Raw genomic sequence first — 20,881 nt, forward strand, 5'->3', positions numbered from 1 at the left:
TAATTCTGATTGCTTCCTGACTGATTAATGCCTTTTTTTCATCTGTCTTGCACAGTAATAAGCTGTTGACCTGAGCATTATTTAAATCTGTATGGCAAGTAATATTTTTGCCAATAGCTCTTACAGCCCCAGGCCTCGTGACAAGCTGGAAACTGCATAGGAAAAACAATAAATCTGTAGCTGTTCCACAAAAATATTTTTTGCCATTGGGCTTTGTCATAATGTTCATTACAGCTTTCCTGTCATAATATTCTTCTGAAAAAAAAAAGGAAAAAAAGAGTGAAGACTGATACATTCATCCCGTGAAAATTTCCTGGTTAATTTGCATCTGATTGAAATGTGGCTGGATCCAGCCTCCTCCCAAGGGAAGGATGTTTCCACCTTCTTACCAAAGCCCACATGGAAGCAATGAAAGCTGATGCTTTGGGTGAACCTGATCAGCAGGAGACTACAAAACAGCTTTTGTCTCAACAATGTGTAAAATGCAGAGAGCAAATTAAATTTGTTTATATAGTGGCTGTTTTCTGGAGGGCTTCATGCCTTGTGTGGTAAATTGCAGAGGGAAACTTAGAATTTCCATGGAGTTGTTGACCAGCCCTGAAGGGGGTGGGAATAATGAGAACATTAAATGTGCATAATTTATGATACCCCCCCTAATTGTCACTGCAAATTGCATTCCAGAAAAGCAATTCAGCAGCTGGGTGCTAGTTTTATCAGAGAATTCAGGTTTGCTGAGCTGGTTCATCTGGGTCTTGTATTTTCAGCACAAATCCTGTCACAGTCTAATGTGGCGTGACCTCTTCTTCCTTAGTAAATGAGACCTGAGATAAAACAGTAGCCAAAGGACCCTGGCAGTGCTTGGGGCCTGTGTGTCCCTGGGCCTGAACTCTGCATTTCTCCTGGTCAGGTCCAGCTGTATTTTGCCTGCTTGCCAGAGGAGAAGGTCCCTTACGTTAACAGCCCTGGAGAGAAACACCGGATTAAACAACTCCTCTATCAGCTGCCGCCCCACGATAACGAGGTAAATACAGAATTTAGGATGAACTGTCAGGGCTTGGGTCTCCCTGGCAGCTTTTCCGTGGAGAATTACCTGTCTGTGTATTTATTACAAACCTAAACCATGGCCTGCAGTGGCATCTGAGCTATAAAGCAGCACGGTGTGTACACTGAGTCCATTGTTCAGCTGTCCGCCTGCCTTGTGTGCAGATAAGAGCTGTCTGGAAGGACACTGCCTTTGCTTGTTAGGGAGGCTGGTGTCACTGCAATAAACTTAACACAAGTTGGTTTTATAGTGTTTGCAGCCACCCACCAATTACCAGGAACCTACAAATTCCTGGAATTGCATTGTGGCCCACAAAAAGGATGCTTTGTGATAGTAAAAGGTTTGCATCTCAGTTATGCAGTGTAATTTGGAGTAGAAGTGGAAATAACAAACAAGCTCTTTGTAAGGAAAGGGGCGGGGGTGTCAGTACTTAAGGTCTTGTGTATACTGCAACACTTAGTCGTGGGCACTTAGCCATAAATCTAAAGGACAATATTATGGCTGATTTAAGTTCATTCCGTTATTTTAGGTTAGCAGCAGACTTTTTGGGCTAGCTTCTAAAAATCTTTCTCTTGCCTAAACAACTCCTCAGTTTAGCGTGGTGGGTTTTTTCCTGTAATGAAAAAAAAAACCTCTCCATATTAATTTTGTGTTATGCCATATTACCTAAATATTAAGATGGTAGAGAAGGCAAGCAGGAGAAGTTTAATTATAATTGGCAGCATGCCTGATGAATTCCTTGCATATATGCACTTACTTACTCATCTGTTCCATTAGAAGCTCAGTCTCTAATATAAGTTCTCCTGTGTTTTCACTGGAAGGTGAGATACTGCCAGTCACTAAGCGAAGAGGAAAAGAAGGAGCTGCAGATGTTCAGTTCTCAGCGCAAAAAGGAGGCACTGGGACGAGGAACTATTAAACTGCTCTCCAGAGCAGTGATGCATGCTGTTTGTGAGCAGGTAACATACTGGTGCTGTAGGCTGGCTACAGGGCTGAGCAATGTCAAACTACAGTATCTCAGTATTAAAATTTAAACTTACCTCTATGTCTGAAAACAACAGCAACAAAAGATTATTTTTGAAACTGCATGGAAGAAGAAAGAAGGTTGCTTGCTTAAGCAAAATGTAACCTTTGATACTACCGGGAATGAAGTGAGTCTTTGATATATTTCCTATTCAAAAAAAAAACCCTAATGCTGATTCATATTAAAGTAATGGCAAATAAAAAACAGACATACGCTTTAAAATGTTATTTTGTATGAAATAAACATATATTTGCAGAAGGCTCATTGAGATGCTGTTCATCTAGACCAAAACCGATAAAATTTTTTTCCTCTTGTCAGAATTTTGGAATAAAATCTCATATTGGGTTTTGTGTTTTAACTTAGTTTCAATGCAAGGAGCGAGTAGTTTTGGATGGGACGCATGTTCACTTTCTGGGTTTGTTCCTAGTGCGGTACAAAAGTCAACGGCGGTGAAGTTGCGGTTTTTGCCTCGAGAGCTGGGCCTGGTGTGTGCTGGCATCCCTCCTGTTTTGTGTGCTTCACATGCAACGAGCTTCTTGTTGACCTTATCTACTTCTACCAAGATGGAAAAATTCACTGCGGCAGACACCACGCTGAACTTCTCAAACCTCGATGTTCAGCCTGCGATGAGGTAAAGAATTCACATTTTACAGCCAAGCTACACTCCTGTTGTTCAGCTTACAAACTGCATCACTTTGGAAATTCCTAACTCCAGATGCAGTCACTTAAGAAGTCAGGACTCTGCTGCACAGATGTGTTTGAAAGCTGAGGGATATTTAATTTCTTGTCAAACTGGAAATATTATAAGCAATAAGATGGTATTTAGAAAGCAAACACCTGTTTGTGTTTAGAAATGAACATTCTCAAATATTACAAAATATTATCCTTATAGAAGCTTCTTTAAAGGTTGAGTTCCGAAGTTCCTTTTTTTTTGGCTTTTTTTTTGTACTGTTTTGCTTTCTTTTTATTTTTGTTGTGGGAGATTGTTGTTTCTATCTTTGTATTCAAAAGGGAGCAAAATAAAAATAAATTTTGTGTGCAAACTGCAGAGTTAGGATATTTTTTTTACATGCTCTAACTCCCAAGGTGAGGTTTAGGCCACTTAACTAAAAGTATCCTTTTTATCTCTGAAAAGATAATTTTTGCTGATGAGTGCACAGAAGCTGAAGGTCGCCACTGGCACATGAAACACTTCTGTTGCCTCGAGTGTGAAACAATCCTGGGTGGACAGAGGTACATCATGAAGGATGGGCGCCCGTTCTGCTGTAACTGTTTTGAATCGCTCTATGCAGAATACTGTGAGACCTGTGGGGAGCACATTGGTAAGTGTCCTTTTGAAGCATTAAAGTTACAAATTTAGGGAAAGCCGATTTATGACATGATTTCACATTCCAGAAGTATGAATTCTGCAAGTAATTTTTTAGAGAGACCCAGAGCATTGCTTTTTCTCTCTTTCCAGGTGTTGACCATGCTCAGATGACCTATGATGGACAGCACTGGCATGCCACAGAAACTTGCTTTTCTTGTGCTCAGTGCAAGACCTCTTTGCTTGGCTGCCCTTTCCTTCCAAAGCAAGGGCAGATCTACTGTTCAAAAACCTGCAGCCTGGGAGAGGATGTTCATGCCTCCGACTCTTCTGATTCTGCGTTTCAGTCGGCTCGATCCAGAGATTCCCGGAGGAGTGTCCGCATGGGGAAGAGCAGCCGGTCAGCCGACCAGTGCCGCCAGTCCCTCCTCCTGTCGCCGGCCCTCAATTACAAATTTCCTGGCCTTTCAGACAATGCTGATGATACTCTTTCTCGTAAGCTGGATGATTTAAGCCTTTCAAGGGAAGAGGCAGGCTTTGTTAATGAAGACTTCTGGAAAGGAAGAGTAGAGCAAGAAGTGCCTGAAGACCCTGAAGAATGGGCTGAACATGAAGACTACATGACCCAGCTTCTTCTGAAATTTGGTGATAAAAGCCTCTTCCAGCAACCCACTGAAGTAGACATTAGATCAAGTGAACACTGGATTTCTGATAATATGGTCAAGAGCAAGTTGGACTTGAAAAAAAATAATCCAAGCCTAGCAAGTAAGAAGTATCAATCAGACATGTACTGGGCCCAGTCACAAGATGGTTTGGGAGACTCTGCATATGGCAGCCACCCAGGCCCTGCCAGCAGCAGGAAAATCCAGGAGCTAGACATGGAACACGGGGCCTCAGGATACAAACATGACCAAGCACCATGGTATGGAGGTTCACTCGAATGTTTGTCTGACCTGAAACAGCAAGAACAAAGTGTTCGAGACTCAATGGATTCCTTGGCTTTGTCTAACATAACAGGTAATGGGGAAATCAAGTAATGGTTTTGATGGAGAGGTCAACAAAAGTATGTGTGTTGGAGTATTTTGAAGGAAAAATTTTCATTTTAGTGATTTCTGAAAAGCTTTAGTATCAAGAGATGCATGTAAAGTAGGCAGCAGCTTTTATCCAGCCCATAATGTTTTACAGGATATGTTTCTGCTACTTAAAATCCTATTAGAGTCTTCTTCTTTCCTTTTCAATTCTCTTTTTTTTTTTTTTCTTTAAGCAATGATGTTAAACAGAACAAGAACAGACTTCAACTACACATTTATTATATAGAAACCACTGCTTTAAGCAAATTACTATTTTTACACACCTTATGTATAAGAAGTTGCATTATATATTAGGATGATATTAAAGATAATCTACAAAACACTTCAGATAACTTCCTGATTTGCTTGTAAAAATATGTAAAAAATCCGAAAGGATGGTAAACTTCTTAGTCTTAGGCAATTAGGTTTGTGAGATTTATTTTTCCCCACTGATTAAAGGGAAACTGATAATACACTTTTGTGAACCTCCTTGTCAAACATGACTTTATCCCCCAAAGGGATAGAGTGTGTGCTAACATTCCTCTCCTCTTTCTGTACAAAAAGTCCAAACCTGGCAGTTAAGACCCATTTGAAAAGTTGTCCAGTCATCATCTCCTTCCCTTTCCTTTCCTCCTGTAACCCGAATTAGGGCAGCTACTTGTCTAGCTGAGGCCCAACCACAGGCTGGCTGCATGTGCCAAGCAGCAGTGAAGGAACTGAGGAGGTTGGTTCAGGGGGCACAGGAGGAGGAGGCACTGGAGGTATTGCACCTGGGACCATCAAGGGCACGTGACGCTTTTGATGATTTTTTTGAGAGTAGGGATCCTTCTTTGCAAGGCAGTAAGCTTGGCTTCCCTGTCACAACAGCTGGACCATGACTTTGGCAACACTAGAAATGTGAAATATTTTAGCCTTAAGAATGGCAAGCATAGACTGCAGAATAACTTTAAGTAATCCTTTTTTCTTAAAAGGCATACCTGTATGTATGTTTCAAAATTTTCGACCTGTTGAACTTCTGTTCTTGATATCCTCATGATAGTTAATTCTTTGGTCATGAGAGTTAATAGTTAAATGTTTTAAGTCAAAACAAAGCTTATTCTACTATGAAGGGAGTGTTTTTGGTAATAGTTAAAAAAAACACTTAGTAACAAGAAATGTTTCACATTTTGTTGTCATACTTGTCTCTTCGGTACTCCTGTCATTTTGTTTTTCCTCCTTTCTCCATTCCCACCACAGGGGCTTCAATGGATGGAGAAGGCAAGCCACGGCCATCTCTCTACTCTTTGCAAACTTTCCAAGAACTGGAGGTGGAGGACTGTGAGAAGATGAGCAACATGGGAACTCTGAATTCTTCAATGCTCCATCGGAGCACTGAGTCCTTGAAGAGCCTGAGCTCAGAGTTGTGTCAGGAAAAAGTGTTGCCAGAGGAAAAGCCAGTGCATGTGCCTGTACTGAGACGATCGAAATCGCAGTCTAGACCACAACAAGTGAAGTTCTCAGATGATGTTATTGATAATGGAAGTTATGAGAATCTTGAAATACGTCAGCCTCCCATGAGTGAAAGGACTCGTAGGCGTGTTTACCATTTTGAAGAGCGTGGAAGTCGGCCTTCTCACCATCGCAGAAGGAGCAGGAAGTCTCGTTCAGATAATGCACTTAACTTGGCCACAGAAAGAAGATGCTCTCCAAGAGAGAGATTTCGTTATTACTCCCCTCAGGATCACGAAAAATTTATTCAGAATAGAAGCTCACGTGAGCTTCGGGCCTATATTCAAAATGCAGAGCTGTACGGACAATATGCCCATACCAGGTCTGACTACGCACTGCGGAATCAGGTGGTTGATAAGTTCTTTGGATTGTATGGTGAGGAAGATGACTCCTGGTGTTCAACTTCATCCTCATCATCTGATTCTGAAGAGGAAGGATATTTTCTAGGACAGCCAATTCCACAGCCACGGTCATTGAGATATCCATACTACACAGATGATCTTTCTGGTCCAACTACTGCGTTATCCAGTTCCCAGTTTGGACAAAGGACAACCAAATCAAAGAAGAAGAGGGGACACAAAGGAAAAAATTGTATTATATCTTAATTAATTACTAGTATTTCTCAATTGGGAGGACCAGTCAATTCTGTAGCTACAGTTTGAACCACATCTTTTTTATATTAATAACTGTACTTAGGCAAGTTGCTGAAGTTCATAATGCTTTGCCACTGTAAATGATAACTGTGCCAGAGTTTACATTGTAAAAGTAAAAGTTCAGAAATGTCACCACGCCAAATGATCTGCTCAGATACTGCTAAGGTTTACATTCTGTGTTTCAGCTGTCAACTTAATACTGCAGTCCTTAATACAGAGTTTTTGTAGACATTTTATTTTATGCTCACTATTCACCTACGTTGAATTATGTGAGAGAGAGGATTCGACAAAGATGAATAAATAAAAATGTCAATCCTGTGCTGTAGCTATAGACACACGGGGTGATCTTTGACTTCTTCCTCTTGCTGCCAAGAAAAAGAAGGCTCTGTACCGTGCCCTTTCTTCGTTGATAAAGCTCACTCTTCCTTATTCAAGTTTCCATACAAAAACTGGATTCTTTTTATGTGGGAAAGTACTCCTTAAGAAAGCAAAAATCATAATGTGGGAGCTGAAATGCTTGAAGCCTTGATGTATCCTAAAGCAGCAGTGAATGTTTTGTACGTTTAACTTTCATGCTTTTCCTCTACAATTTTTTGAGAAAGTGTGAGGCGGCTAATTTTGGTTTGGGGTTTTTTCATGCCTGTTTAAAGGAAGATACTAATTCAGCTTCAGGAATTGGACTTAGCTGCCAATGAGAGGTGATGTTTTTTCTGCCATGCCCCCCACCCCTCAGCAGTGAGAGAGGTGCCACTGCTGGAGTCCTTTGCTCAGGCATGTAACCCCATTTAAGTCAATGGATCTACTTACGTAACAAGTATTTTCATATGGGCTTAAAGGATTAGGCTCCAGAATTGTCTTTTCACATGCATTATCCAGGTTTTAAAATGTATTAGCTGCAATTCTAAGTAAAAAAATGTTGATATTTATAATGTAGTATTTCATAGGCTTAAATGTATTCATAATTTAACAGTGCAAATACTAATGTACATATTGTACAGTTAAAATTTTAAAATCTGAATATTTTTATATCCCTGAATTTGAAGAAGTTTGTTACAATATCAAACTAGATTTGTTAGGGGTTTAACAGCAGTGTTATGGATGAAATATTGCTTGTATTTTAGTCAGGGGGTTTAAGTTGAAAAATGTTCAGTGCAAAACAGCTTAATTTTGTCTACTAGGTATTAAAAGCTCTATATGCATGGTGGGGCTATGTAAATACTCTCTACGGCCCTCTTAATCTTGCAAGTATTATTTATGGGTCAAGCAAAATGTAAACTATATAAATGTAAAAACCACACAAGCTTGGAATATATCATTACAACCAGTATGCAACTCCTGTGGACGTGGATTTTTTTATCATTGTTCCCGCTCCTACCCCAAAAATAATTTCTGAAGTTTGCTTACCTAAAGGAAGAGAGATACTGAGTGGTTCTAGATGGCAAGCTGGCAAAAACAATAAAGTAGGAGGTAGTCACAGTAGTTGCCTTGAACTCCAGATATGGAGCAGGAGCTATTAAAAGTGATAATAAACTGTTTCCACTGTTTTAAATAAAGGGCAGTAATTTCTTAACAGTGATATCCACTAATGAAGATAGTTCTGTTTCACAGGCTTTTTTTTGTAAGAAGCATCTATTATTTCATTAGTTTCCTTTCTTCAGGTGGGCAGAAAGCCAATGGCTTTAGCATTTACTACAGTTGCCCTTCTTGATGATAGAGAAGTATAGAAACAAAAGCAGCTAGAAGTAAGGGAGGGAATGAAAATGAGCACTGGTTTGCACCAAAGAAAATTAGGCTGTTGCTAAGGGTAATCAGACTAGCAGTTACTTGTATTTTTCAGGGTAAAATGAGAAGATACTCACCACATAAGTCACTTTCCTAGTACACACAGGTCTTGTGGAGGTGAAAGCTGATCAAAGCCATGCCTGGGTGCCTCATGGGGTGCTTCCATCTGGCTGCTGCAGGGCTCAGGCAGCTTTCCTAGCAGCCATGGGCCTGCTGGGCTCAAGTATGCTACAGCCATCACACCCTGGGACTTGGGCTGGAAATGCTGACTTGTTCATAACCTCCCCCAGGATGCTCCAAGGATGATTAGGACCTTCCATTCCCACCTGCATTTCCAAAAATGGGAAACCAGGATCCTCAGAAACAAAATGCTGTGCCACTACTGCTGTGTCACGTGTTGGAGACACAGAGAAATGTCTCCACAAATAATTCTACTGATTCCACACCATCTCCTGAGGTGCAGCAGATGTACTCTCCCAAACTGTAGTACCTTATGGATATTACAGTTCTCCTAGATTGTTACTTGCTTCTTAATACTTTCTTTTTTAAAAAAAGTTTGATGACTTTATTTTTTCCACCTCACATGCACAATATCTTACTATTTTTGACAACTTCTTATGAGAAATATTTCTAATTAATTCCTCCTCCTTGAAGACAATGGTATGGGATATAGTGTCTGTGACCAGCACAAGGCTCAGATATGGTCACAAAAGCTCTGAAGTGTGGTTACTGTTACTGGAAATAGTACCCATATTCCTAGTGGAGCATATACCCCAGTGGGCACCTAAGCATGACACAGCTCCTCATTCATACCCCTCACTGGGATGGGAAGAGAGAAAAGTAAGAAAAATAAGAAAACTCATGGGCTGAGTTATCATTTAATAAATTAAAAACAAACAAACAAGCAAAAAACTCCAAACAGAAAACCCTGAAGCTAACAGAAAACCCACTAACTCAGCACTAGCCAAGCAATACCCAGCCTGTCCTTGAAGAGCAGCAGCCCTGGCAAACTCCTTGCCCCTATCCCTAGTTTATTATACCAAGCATGATGCCCTATCACCTGTGGTCAGTTGGGATCAGCTGTCCTGGCTGTGTTCCCTCCCAACATCTTGTGCACTTCCACCCTCCTCACTGGTAGGGTGGGCTGAGAGGCAGAAAAAGCCTTGACTCTGGGTAAGCTCTACTCAGCAATAGCTAAAACATCCCAGTGTTATCACCATGTGTCCAGGAAAAACTGCAGCACAGCACCACTGCACCAGCCTTTATGAAGAACATTTAACTCCATCCCAGCCACAACCAGTACAACCTTCATGACAGTAAAGAATACTAAGGTAAAACTTTATCCTTATCAAAACTGAAAATCTTGCAGACAAGAGGGTGACAAGGATTGGGTCCTTCTCTGATACCTGGCATTACCTCCTTTTGTATCAACAGTGGTTTTGTTGCTGATTTTCACCTTTACTGCTCACACTGTCACTCAAAGCTGCCAACTCACCCAAGAGAGGTTACAGAAGTAACCACTTCAGTCTCAGCAGACAGCACTAAATTTCCAGATTCCTTCAATTTCCACCTTCTTTTAAATTTTTTAAGGGTATCTGCAACATTAAGAAGTGCTAGGAGTAATTTCTGTTTTCAGGAGCTCTGAAGGTGACAAATTAAATTCCTCCATCACAGCATGTTTCCTTCCCCCAGTGCTCTTCCTACAGCTTTCCAAAGCCCCACTGAGGCTGACTACTTAGCCAGGGACATTTTTTTTTTACATGACGTGAAACTAATCCAAAATACATACTTGTAAAGCAAGCAAGAATAAAAGCCATGTTTCTTCCTTAAGTTAAGGGACTTCCATATTATATTTTACTTACATCAACTGAAAGCATGCATTACAAAAAGTTAAATGCAAACATTCAACACAATGCCAAATATTATATGGAAAATCAGTTACTCATCACTTAGAAATGTGAATTAAACCTTTCACAGAAATGGCACTTCTAAAAAACTCAAGACTCCCTAGTTCACAAGTAAAGTTAAAGAATTTTATAAAATTCAGATTAAGCAAATGATTAGGCGTAGTGAATGGGGTTACCTCAGGCTGGCAGCTGGTCAGCAGCAGGACTCCACAGGGCTCCATTTTAGGGCCAGTGCACTTGGATGGAGCTAGACAAGTCAAATGCCCATTGAGTGAGTTTGCTGACAATACTAAATTGAGAGGAGCTGTGGACTCCCTCAAGAGTAGAGAAGTCCTGCAGAGAGATCTGAACAGACTAAGGAGCTGGGAGGCAATGACCAGCTGCATGAAGTTTAACAAGGGCAAGAACTACATTCCCACCTGGGACAGTCCTGATTATCTGTAAAACTTAGGGAATGAGGAGTTGGATAGCAGCCCTGCAGAAAGACACCTGGAGGTCCCAGTTGATGGCAAATTTTACTCAAATCAGCAGTGCCCTGGCAGCCAGGAGGGCAAACCCTGTCCTGGGGTGCATCAGGCACAGCAGTGGCAGCTGGGCAAGGGAGGGGATTGTCCCACTCTGCTCTGCACTGGGACAGCCTCACCTCAAGTTCAGGGGGCTGGTTTGGGTGCCACAATATAAGGATATAAATCTATTTGTGTGCCTAGAGTAGGGTGATCAAGGTGGTGAAAGGAGGACCCTGGATGAGACTGAGGGGTGACCTCACTGCATTCTACAGGTTCCTCAAGGTAGGCAGCAGAGGGGCAGGCAATGAATCTCTCTGGTGCCCAGTGACAGGACTCAAGGAAATGGAATGAATCTGCATCAGGGGAAGTTCAGACTGGACATGAGAGGATGGTTAGTCACTGGAACAGGATCCCCAGGAAAGTGGTACAGCCCCAAGCTTCCCAGAGTTCAAGGAGCATCTGGACAATGCTCCTAGTGGTTCAGTGAGGAGCAGGGAGTTGGACTCAACCAACACTACAGGTCCCTTCCAACTTGAGATATTCTATGATTCTGTGAGTGTAAACTTACTTTACAGAAAAGCACTTGAAAACTTGGATACTTTTATAACAGTAAACTCAATCAGGCTTTTAACAAAGGAAACTCCTAACAAACTGTACAGTAACAATGGCAATTTTTAATAAAAAATATATTACACACAATTTTATTATTTTTTTCCATTAGCATTTCTAACCCAAAGTAGAAACTCAGATGTAACATCCTGAAGGCTCTCAGTCCTGTATGCAAGTAGTGAAGTGCTGTAGTTAGGCTTCTGCATCAGAGAAGGCTTTGACTGATGTCAGTAAACCAGGTGGTTGCCAGAAGGAGTGGATCAGGTCTCACTACTGTGTCACACCAGCTTGCCTCTCTTCTCCTCTCTCCCTCCCCAAATTAGCATCCTGTAGGATCCATGAGCTGATTCCCACTCACTGTGCAGCCCACACAATCCCAGATGTTAACAAGGGTAGTTGCAAGTCATCTCCTTGGATCAATGTGAACTCAAAAAACAAGCAAAGCCAACTGCAAAATTTCCCCTTACTGACATGAGAACTAACCAGGCATCTCAGGAATCTGATGCAATACATTTTTAATATACCATATCAAGATTTGCATGTGTAAGATGCTGTGATACATACAGTATCTTGTACATGCCAAATCATTGCTACTTTGTATTTCTGCACACCATTCTGATGAAATCTGGAAATATTGAGTTTGGTTATTAGTCCTTTTACAGAGTTTCACGTGTTCTAAATGCAAAGGTATACAAAACAATCATGTTATACTTACCTCCTAGTGATTATGACTCACATTATCACTTTCCTAAAAGGTTCATAAAAAACCAGTACCTTAATAAATGTATTCATCAGGATTCCACTGCATCCTAAATATTCTTCACTGGGAAGCTCTTGGCTTTCCTCAACCACTATTCCCAAACTGCAAGTTGTTCTAGCAGGTCAAAAGTGGTGCCAGACAGTAACCAGAATCACCTAGGTTTGAAGTGATAGTGAAATTGAGGACTTAGGGAAAAACTTTGTGTTCCACCTCACTGAAAGCAACCTGGTCTCTTAGGTTGCAATGTAAGATGCAACCAGAAGTATGTATTCTATCACCATCTGTTGAAACCAGGTGGAGCACTGTTCTTTATCTCTTTCATGACCCATCCCTCATAACTCTGGGGGGGATATCCTGTTAATGGGCCAGCTGTTAAAACCAGGTGGGGCAGTTTTCTTTATCTCTTCCAGGACCCATCCTCAGTCCAGGGAGATCTCTTCTGTTAATGGGCCATTGACTCTCACTGCATGACTGAAAATTACACCATCCCATGGTGACATGCTCCACCCAGGGGGAGGAGCCAAGCATTCCTACCTAGATAAAAAGGTGAGATTTGGAATACCTGAGGAGCCTTTTTCCACTGGATTCCCAGAGGAAGACCATCTACACCACAGCTGGACCTTCAGAGGAAAACTACACCCTTCTACAGGAGCATTGCTTCAACAGAACCACATCTGTCACTCCAGGAAGATTGCAGCCACCCTTTAATCAGACTGCTACCAACACCCTGACTAACAGGGTGTTAGGTTGTATTCTGACGCTGTCAGTGTTGTTTTGTATTACTGTTTTTTTTTTTTTAATTTTCCTAGTAAAGAACTGTTATTCCTATTCCTATATCTTTGCCTGAAAGCTCCTCGATTTCAAAATTATAATAATTCAGAAAGAGGGAGTTTACATTTTCCATTTCAAGAGAGGCTCCTGCCTTCCTTAGCAGACACATTCCTTGTCCATCCTTGACACCCCAATTCCTGCTCCTTCTTGAAGCTGGAAATAAAGATTACACACAGCCTCCTTATTGTTAAAACTGATGGATGAAAAGGCTTGAGAAGCTGTAAGTGGGGAGAGAAACAGAGCAGAAAAAGCGACCTTTCCCTGCTCAGTGGCTGCCTACAGCTACATTCTGTACAGTGTAGTTAAAAACAGAGTAAACAGTAACAAAAAATGGAATCCATCCTACATAATACTGCTTACTAGTAATGAGTCATGATATGGAAAACACCAAAATTTAAAAGGCTTTTTGTAGAACCTGCAATTAGAACAAAAACACAGCACTTTTTACATCAAGTAGTTAATTACTCTGGCAGTCAGAGACAAGAGATAAACCCTAGTGTAATTTTACAGAATTAATTTGATATTTTTTAAATTAAACCAGAATAAATAGTTTAAATCATAATTGTAACCAATTTTGCAAGTTTTCCCTTCCTATAGCATGTATGATAACAAGAGATATTTGTGCATAACTTGAGAAATGAGAGGGGCTTCATGTAATTTTAATAAAAAATACAATATTTCAAGTTACACTTGTAAGCATCAAAACATAAGTGTACAGACATCAGACTGGTCATTTTTTCCAAGGTAACTGTGTAAGGTTGCAAAAACAGTTCGTTGCTTTACAGCATTTTTGAAAAGAACATCCTTTCAAAGGAATACATGTCAACAAGAACAGGTAGGATGAATACAATCGTGGAGACCACAGTGGACAAAGGAACAGTCACCGGAGCTGTTGGAAAGGAGCACAGGCCTTGGATTCAAACCTCGAACAAATGTTCCTCTTTCCCCACAAAAAGCAGATTTATGTACTATGGCAGACACAATGCAGAGGATCTAAAAGCATATTTTTGTCCTTAGTATGAGCCCTCTTTGAAGGACTCAGATACGTCTTGGTTGGCAGCATCGTACTGAGCAATGAAATGTTTGAGCTCTTCAATGCATCGCTCACCTATTTCATGCAAATTCTGCCTCAGGGCAAACTGAATGGACTTCTCTAATGACGGATCTTTATCAATCAGCATCTTCACTACCATGCCAAAGGTTTCACAGTCTTGTCTGTAGACCTAGAAACAACACATTTTAGAAAATTATTAAAGCAAAAGTCTTTACATTAGCACACCAACAGCCCTTATTGAGTTAGATCCAAATGTAACAAAGGATATTGGATTTAACATGAGTTTCAGCTGTAAAACTTACTGACCATTTCCTCTCTTCTGACCTGTGCTAATAATAATGTAACTAGCTCAGCACTATCTGGATACCAAAAATAACTTTTATAGGGTGAAATATCATAACAGAGAAATGAAGTTCTCCTTGCAGCAATACTTAATAAATAACAGTAAAGCAAAGTACAAATGCTAAACCAGATTTTCTTTTCATTTTAATATATTTTAAATTAAACTGTGAAATGTCTAGCAATCTCAATCTTCATACAAAGCACCAATAATTTAATTTGTAATCCTTCCTAATACTTTAAATATAAATTGTGTTTAAATAATTTCACCAAATTTTGTTTGTTTGTTGGATATCTGTTTCTTATAGAACTCCTTGACAAAGAAGACTTTAATTAGTTTGGATGCTTTTAATCATTAAGGATTACAGAAAGTCCTGGCAGTGGTTTACCTGAACCCATCTGACCTTCTCACAAAAAGAATGGAGAGTTTGCAAGTCAGTCAGGCACCACATTTGAGGTGAACTAACTTTTCATTATCTCTGCAACTGTTTTTCAGCAACAAACATACGACCATACTCTTACGCAATTTCCAAAGCAAGTCAGTGACATTTCAAATTTTTTTCCAGATTCCAGCTAAGTTTATTCATATGAACACCCAGCAAAAAAGAAACTTCTCAAAGTCTTCCAACCGCCAGATGCAACTCATTTTCAAACCTCTTAGGCCAATTTCCATTTAGAAAATACATTAGCTTTTTGACTGAAGATAAATAAGTACATTTTTTTTTGAGGGGAAAAAAGCTAAAATGTTGATATTCTTTCAAGTATGAAATACCAATCTTTTGGTATTGTCAGCTTGTCTTAGAACTTGTTTTTCACAGAGATGTACAACCCTTTCCTTTCACATTTACCTGTATTGTGGACAGAAATGATACAACTGTATGTAAGCAATTCCCCTTTACTAAAAACGAAAGAAAAACCAAAGAAAGCACACCCATCCCTCCCCCAGTGAAAACCCACCCTAAGAACCCATTCATAAGAACCAGTCTGAGGTCAGCTCAAGCATCTTCATGTCAGAAAAACAGCAAAAAACCCCAACATTCTGTACCAAACTGAACTATTCTTAGAAACACAATGATTATCACAATACCTTTAATGAAGATAATTGTTAAATGCTTAATAGCATAGTCTGGGAAAACAGTTTAAGATCAGACCCACTTTTCAAACACTGGTTGGCAAATAAAAGAAAACCTTTTGGAAGGAACTAAACTTCAGTGGAGAGTAACAAGTCAAAAAGAAGAGTGTAGCCCAAACCAAACTTGAGCCAAACATTTTTAGTGTGGAAATGCACATGGCATTTTTTTCAGAGTGGTTTGTTTGCTGGTTTGTAGTTCTTTGGCAGTAAAATAACAGCACAAAATCCAGACTCTCAGAGCTCATGCTCCACAGCAAGTAAAACATGGTACTCTGTAAAAACTTCAAATGGAGAAAATCTGCATTACTTTTTTCTCTCTTCCCAAAAAAAAAGCTCAGAAAGAGCTACACAGGGAGGCACCCAAAGCGACAACTGAAGGAAATGCTCTCCTTTTCATGGGTCTGCACACTAAAGGCAAATAGTGCTACCTGCTACTTCTCCCACACACCACAAAGAACTAGCCCAGATGAAATTCTCTGACTCTTAGCATATAAATACTAGCTTGAGCCAAGCACATTTTTCTTCCAAACTTTCACAAAAGAAGACTTGGAAGAGAATCAATAGAGCCCTTGTCATCGCTGAATCCGAAGTCAGAAGTCACTTTGCTGTCACAACAATCTGGAAACTAAACACCTTCACCTAAGAGATGAACATTTTCAATATTTGGTGACAGAAGACTTTTAAAAAATAGAATTTACCTAAATTAGGGGAAGAGGGCAAAGGTGGAGCAGGAAGGCACTTTTAATAACAGAAAACAAAGGAAACAGCTCGGCTCGTCTAACAATAATTGTACCATTTTCTCCCAACAAGCTTTCTGCCCCAGCTGCTAATTCTGATCCTCCTGGTACAAGCTGCCTCCATCACAATTGTGCTGATAAATCTATTTGTATAGCTGCAACATCCCAATTGTGCTGATAAATCTATTTGTATAGCTGCAACGTAAATTGCATCACTGAGATGTTCCCTTTTAAAATTACTTTCCCCCCCTGCCCCCATTAATGTGATTCAGTGATTCAATTCTAAAACCAGATGCATCAGCACAACTGAAAGAACTGTGAGCCATGGTCTTTAAGTGAGAACTTCACAAAATAGTTTATATCTGAAGTCAAGGCACAATGACCAACTTTCAGAGATATGTTACTTTGCTTTACAGAAGGAAATGGCGAGTATCAATTACAAGAATATCAATACAAAATATGTTAATTAATTACAGCTTAATGGTACAATCAACTACTTGAAAAATTTGTGAAAGCACTGAAAGCTCTCGAAAGAAGAGGAACAGTGGCATGACATTAATATCTATCTTTAGAGAGAATAAAAGGAAGCTATTTCTAACAAATAAGATGAGAATGCGATGCTTGAGGAAGAAAAAAAACTGCAGAAAAGATTCCAACCATGCAAAAAGAGCTCTCTGTTGGAGAAAAATACTGGAAGAACTCGTGACCTAACAACATATGAAAATAACCCTTTCTTTAAAATTCCAGCTGATATTGATTTTGAGCTCAGACCATGGAAAGCTCATCTGTAAACATCTGGAACTAAAACCTGAAAATGATTCCATGTGCGGATAAAGAAGAAATAACATTTTTAAAATGAAAAACAAGAAAGACAATGATACCAATGACATGATTATTCTGTCTGACAAATAAATCAGATAATCCTGAAAACAGCTAGAGCCACAGGGTGATCATTTACCATGGCTCTAGCACACATTCATTCTCTGACCTAAGCTACAGCACCAGCATAATGGAAAGAGCATGTAAAACTTTACTAAGTAGATGAAGAAGAAGTAGAAACAGCTGTTCTACTCCCAAATATGTAAACAGAATTTTATATACACACACTGTATATATCTATATCTGTATATATATATAGATATATGCACTCTTGCTTCTCCTATGCATGGCAAGTATTTAAGCTGAATTCAAGTTCTTTGAAGTGTTTTCCAAAATCAGCACATCTGGCATCTGTGAGGTCACAGGATCACAAATATGCATACTTTTATATTATTCTCATGGAATTTTAGAATGTTATATGATAAGGGCATAGAGGCTCTGGCTGAGATCAGCCCTTTGCTGTGCCATTCTCTGTGCAAATATAAAGTTGTGATGCACCTGCAATATGTTAGTGAACACACCTCATTTATTTGACAAAGCTAAACCAAAATCAGCACTTAGAGCTGTTTAAATATAGCTAGAAGACATTTACTTCCAGACCTAGTTAGAGCAATGGAGATGTCAGTTGCCCAGGTTAGAGACAATCAAGCCCTAGAACTACCCAGGCAGAATGAAACTTTTGAGAACTCCCTCATCAACATCTATGCCAAGTTTTCACAGTGAACTTCAAAGTGCCATCAACAGTGTCTTGAATTACAAGGTATGACACTGACATGGAAAAAATTATGGATACCAAACACTCTCTTCTTCCAGCTCAGCTGTGGAATGTTAACCTCTGAACAAGAAGAAAGAGGGGCAGAAGCAAGCACATGGGGACTGCTCATGTCTTTGACTGCTGTATCCCTCTTTCAATGATAATCTAAAAGTGGTCTTGGCTCAAAGCAAAGGTGAATGGCTTTGCTGATGGGTGAAATTACACATGGCTAGGGAATACCTTGACTACATGCCTACTACTCACTTGCAGAGTCCGTATAATTTTCTGACTAGCACATGTTTTGCTTCAAAACTGTTCCAGAGCCACACATACATTTTGTGCAAAAGAGCTGTTGGACAATATAAACAGTAATGACAATGCAAATTAGAACTTAGGATGTCCTCCCCTGCAAATAACTACAGGCTACATGAATCACAAGAGCAATCTTGATCTCAAAATCTTGCATACCTGGCCAGCTATATTTCAACAGCAAGACCAAATAATGGTATTCAAAGGGGATGAGGACAAGCCTTATTTCAACCCATGCACTGAGTTTCCCTAGCTTAGCTCTACAGTCTGTGAAAAGAAGTTTTTTTAACTTCTCAAGGTGACTCAGAACAGCTAAAACCACAGTAGCTATTCTAAACAGGCTTTTAGGAAAAGGGAAACAAGACAGAAATTCTATGATAATTGGAATGACTCTCTGGAAGACTGGTCCCACCAGGATACAAATGTTAGCCTCTGCATCTTACATCTCCACAGCTTGTAGAAAGTAGAACTGAGTAGCAAATGGGAGATGCAAATTTCTCCCGATTCAGAAAAGACTCATATTAATCTCCACTTCTCATTTCTGGGAGAACTGTTCTAATGGATCTGCTTTATTTTATATGCAGGTATTAAAACACTTTCCTCTCCAAATACGGTTTTGAATGAATAGACACTGTGGCACTTTTTTTGAGTGCTCTTGGATTCATGCACACATGAAAGTCTCTTCAAAAGAATTCATCCAGAGACTTGTATATGCCAGGCTTGAGCAGCTATATGCAGGAGACAGGCAAACCCCAGTGCAGAAGGGGGTATTTCTGCTCACAAAGACAAGCAGGACCAGCAAACATGATAAAGACCACATCCATCAGGTGGATATGATGATTTAGCAAGCAAAATTGATGCCCATGATTTAATCCATAATTTCCAACATCTTGATCTTTTTCCTCACAACCTTTCCTGAGGGTTTTTTTTTAGTATTTTTGGCATTCCATACATTTCAAGATTCATCTAACACTCTCTCGCCTCCACCAGAACTCCTTCAGAGCAACACGACGCAAGTCTAGACTCTCTGAGCAGCTCTGCACCATATGTACACAGCCCACCATCAGTGCCTGTGAGTCAGTACTCATCTTCAGAGATGCCTGTTCTCAGCTCCTCATCCAAAGGCCAAAGACCCCCAAGGCTCAGTTACCAGAGGGGAAGGAGCTAGGGTTGTGGCTCAGAAACCACGTTAAATAGCCTGCAACCTTTAGATACTAACTCACTTTGAGAAGACCCAACACGCCCAGCAATCACAATTCTGCATCTGTGATTCACACAAGTACTCATTTAATATTTTATCTTTGAGAAGACAGAAGCTTTTCAGTTACTAAGGGCATATTTCCCACAAGTATCAAATACTCCATGCAAGGAGGAAAGGAGCAACATTCTCACTGGTAGTTGTTTGATTTCTCACTGAAAGGCAGAGCATCAACATGCAGAGCACAAGTACAGCACCAGTTTGAAAGCCATACCATACTGTGCCCATTCCAAACACTCCATGAGCAAACTGCTGGAAATTTCCCTCACTTCAATGATGCCCTAGGGCCCCCCTTACACCAGACAGAGATAGCAGCTTTTGTTCCCTCACCTAAACTATGATAGCTGGTTTGGTATAGCCCTCTGGTGGTATAAACCAGATCCTTATTTCCCCTCCTCAGCAGACCCTAAATGAGTCTGACAAACCAGTCTTCTATTAACCAAGCCACGTCTGTGCCAGGTTTTCCTAGCATGGGTGAGAACAGACTATGAGGTATAATTTTTCTGCTACTCCTAACTAAAAACAATACTGACTTTTTCTTGTAATGTAGACCTAACTCTAACCTGATTGAATATGCAGTCAAATTTGCATTTTAATTGTGCATGTAAGCTTAAGCAAATTGGGAAACTACTAAACATTGAATTGCCACTATCACAGCTTTTTCTTTGTCAATGGCATCTTTTAAAAGGAATTATTATCTCTCCCCAGATCCCTTCTTTTTCATTTATTTATGTATTATCTTGGAATTTTTTTTTCAACCAGGTAAATTAGATTTCATTAACTTATCCAAAATTTACTCTTCCAAACTACAATAAGTTAATCCTCTACTAAAAGAGTACACAGACATTCTCATCACTGCAGTGGCAATGTAATTTTGCTGTTATGTTCATGAGTACAAAATATAAGTTTACAGCTCCACAGTGCAAAGAATATTCAGAACTGTCATTAAACCACTTGCAGACAATTTTCATGATCAAGACATTTAAAACTGATTTTCAACCAAAATGAACTATTTTTTATGGTTTCAAAAAACTAAATAACCATAGAACAAATTCAATGCTTGGTTATGATAGTATACAGTTTACAATGGCATACAATTTTTAACTATAAAATATCAAGAAATGTACTCTATTCCTTTCTTAAAATCACACTAACAATTTTGCCCTGTATCTATGTAATATTTTCTGCACTCATTAATCAATGTGTTTATAGACCAATTAGATACTCATTGAAATGCAAACTGGGGGAAACAAGTTATTTACTCTATTATGTAATAATGAACAATTTCATGTCAATCTGCTTCTTACTGAAGATATGCAAATTGTTAAACTTATTTGCACTTAAATGCAATTCTGCCTCCCTTTCAATGAAACTTTCAGGTTCCTTTTTAGGAACTTCAATAGATTTAATCCACTTTCAGAAATAATGCTCACCATTTTTG

At 39.7% G+C, this 20,881-nt stretch overlaps 2 protein-coding genes across 5 annotated transcripts in view; one reads left to right on the forward strand and one right to left on the reverse strand.

Moving 5' to 3' along the window:
• PRICKLE1 (prickle planar cell polarity protein 1) overlaps positions 1-7,915 on the forward strand; it is a 65,525-nt gene extending 57,610 nt beyond the window's left edge. For all 3 annotated transcript variants that reach the window (XM_059847063.1, XM_059847064.1, XM_059847065.1), the window contains exons 3-8: positions 908-1,021; positions 1,864-2,001; positions 2,494-2,697; positions 3,202-3,388; positions 3,526-4,389; positions 5,679-7,915. In XM_059847063.1, the coding sequence (XP_059703046.1) occupies positions 908-1,021; positions 1,864-2,001; positions 2,494-2,697; positions 3,202-3,388; positions 3,526-4,389; positions 5,679-6,535 (2,364 nt within the window). In that variant the 3' untranslated portion in view covers positions 6,536-7,915. The remainder of the gene's footprint in view (positions 1-907; positions 1,022-1,863; positions 2,002-2,493; positions 2,698-3,201; positions 3,389-3,525; positions 4,390-5,678) is intronic.
• A 3,517-nt stretch (positions 7,916-11,432) lies between these two features.
• Positions 11,433-20,881, reverse strand: part of PPHLN1 (periphilin 1) — a 64,796-nt gene continuing 55,347 nt past the window's right edge. For both annotated transcript variants that reach the window (XM_059847067.1, XM_059847066.1), the window contains exon 10: positions 11,433-14,201. In XM_059847067.1, the coding sequence (XP_059703050.1) occupies positions 13,992-14,201 (210 nt within the window). In that variant the 3' untranslated portion in view covers positions 11,433-13,991. The remainder of the gene's footprint in view (positions 14,202-20,881) is intronic.

Source organism: Haemorhous mexicanus, chromosome 5 (genome assembly GCF_027477595.1).
Source record: "Haemorhous mexicanus isolate bHaeMex1 chromosome 5, bHaeMex1.pri, whole genome shotgun sequence".
Classification (NCBI taxonomy): domain Eukaryota; kingdom Metazoa; phylum Chordata; class Aves; order Passeriformes; family Fringillidae; genus Haemorhous; species Haemorhous mexicanus.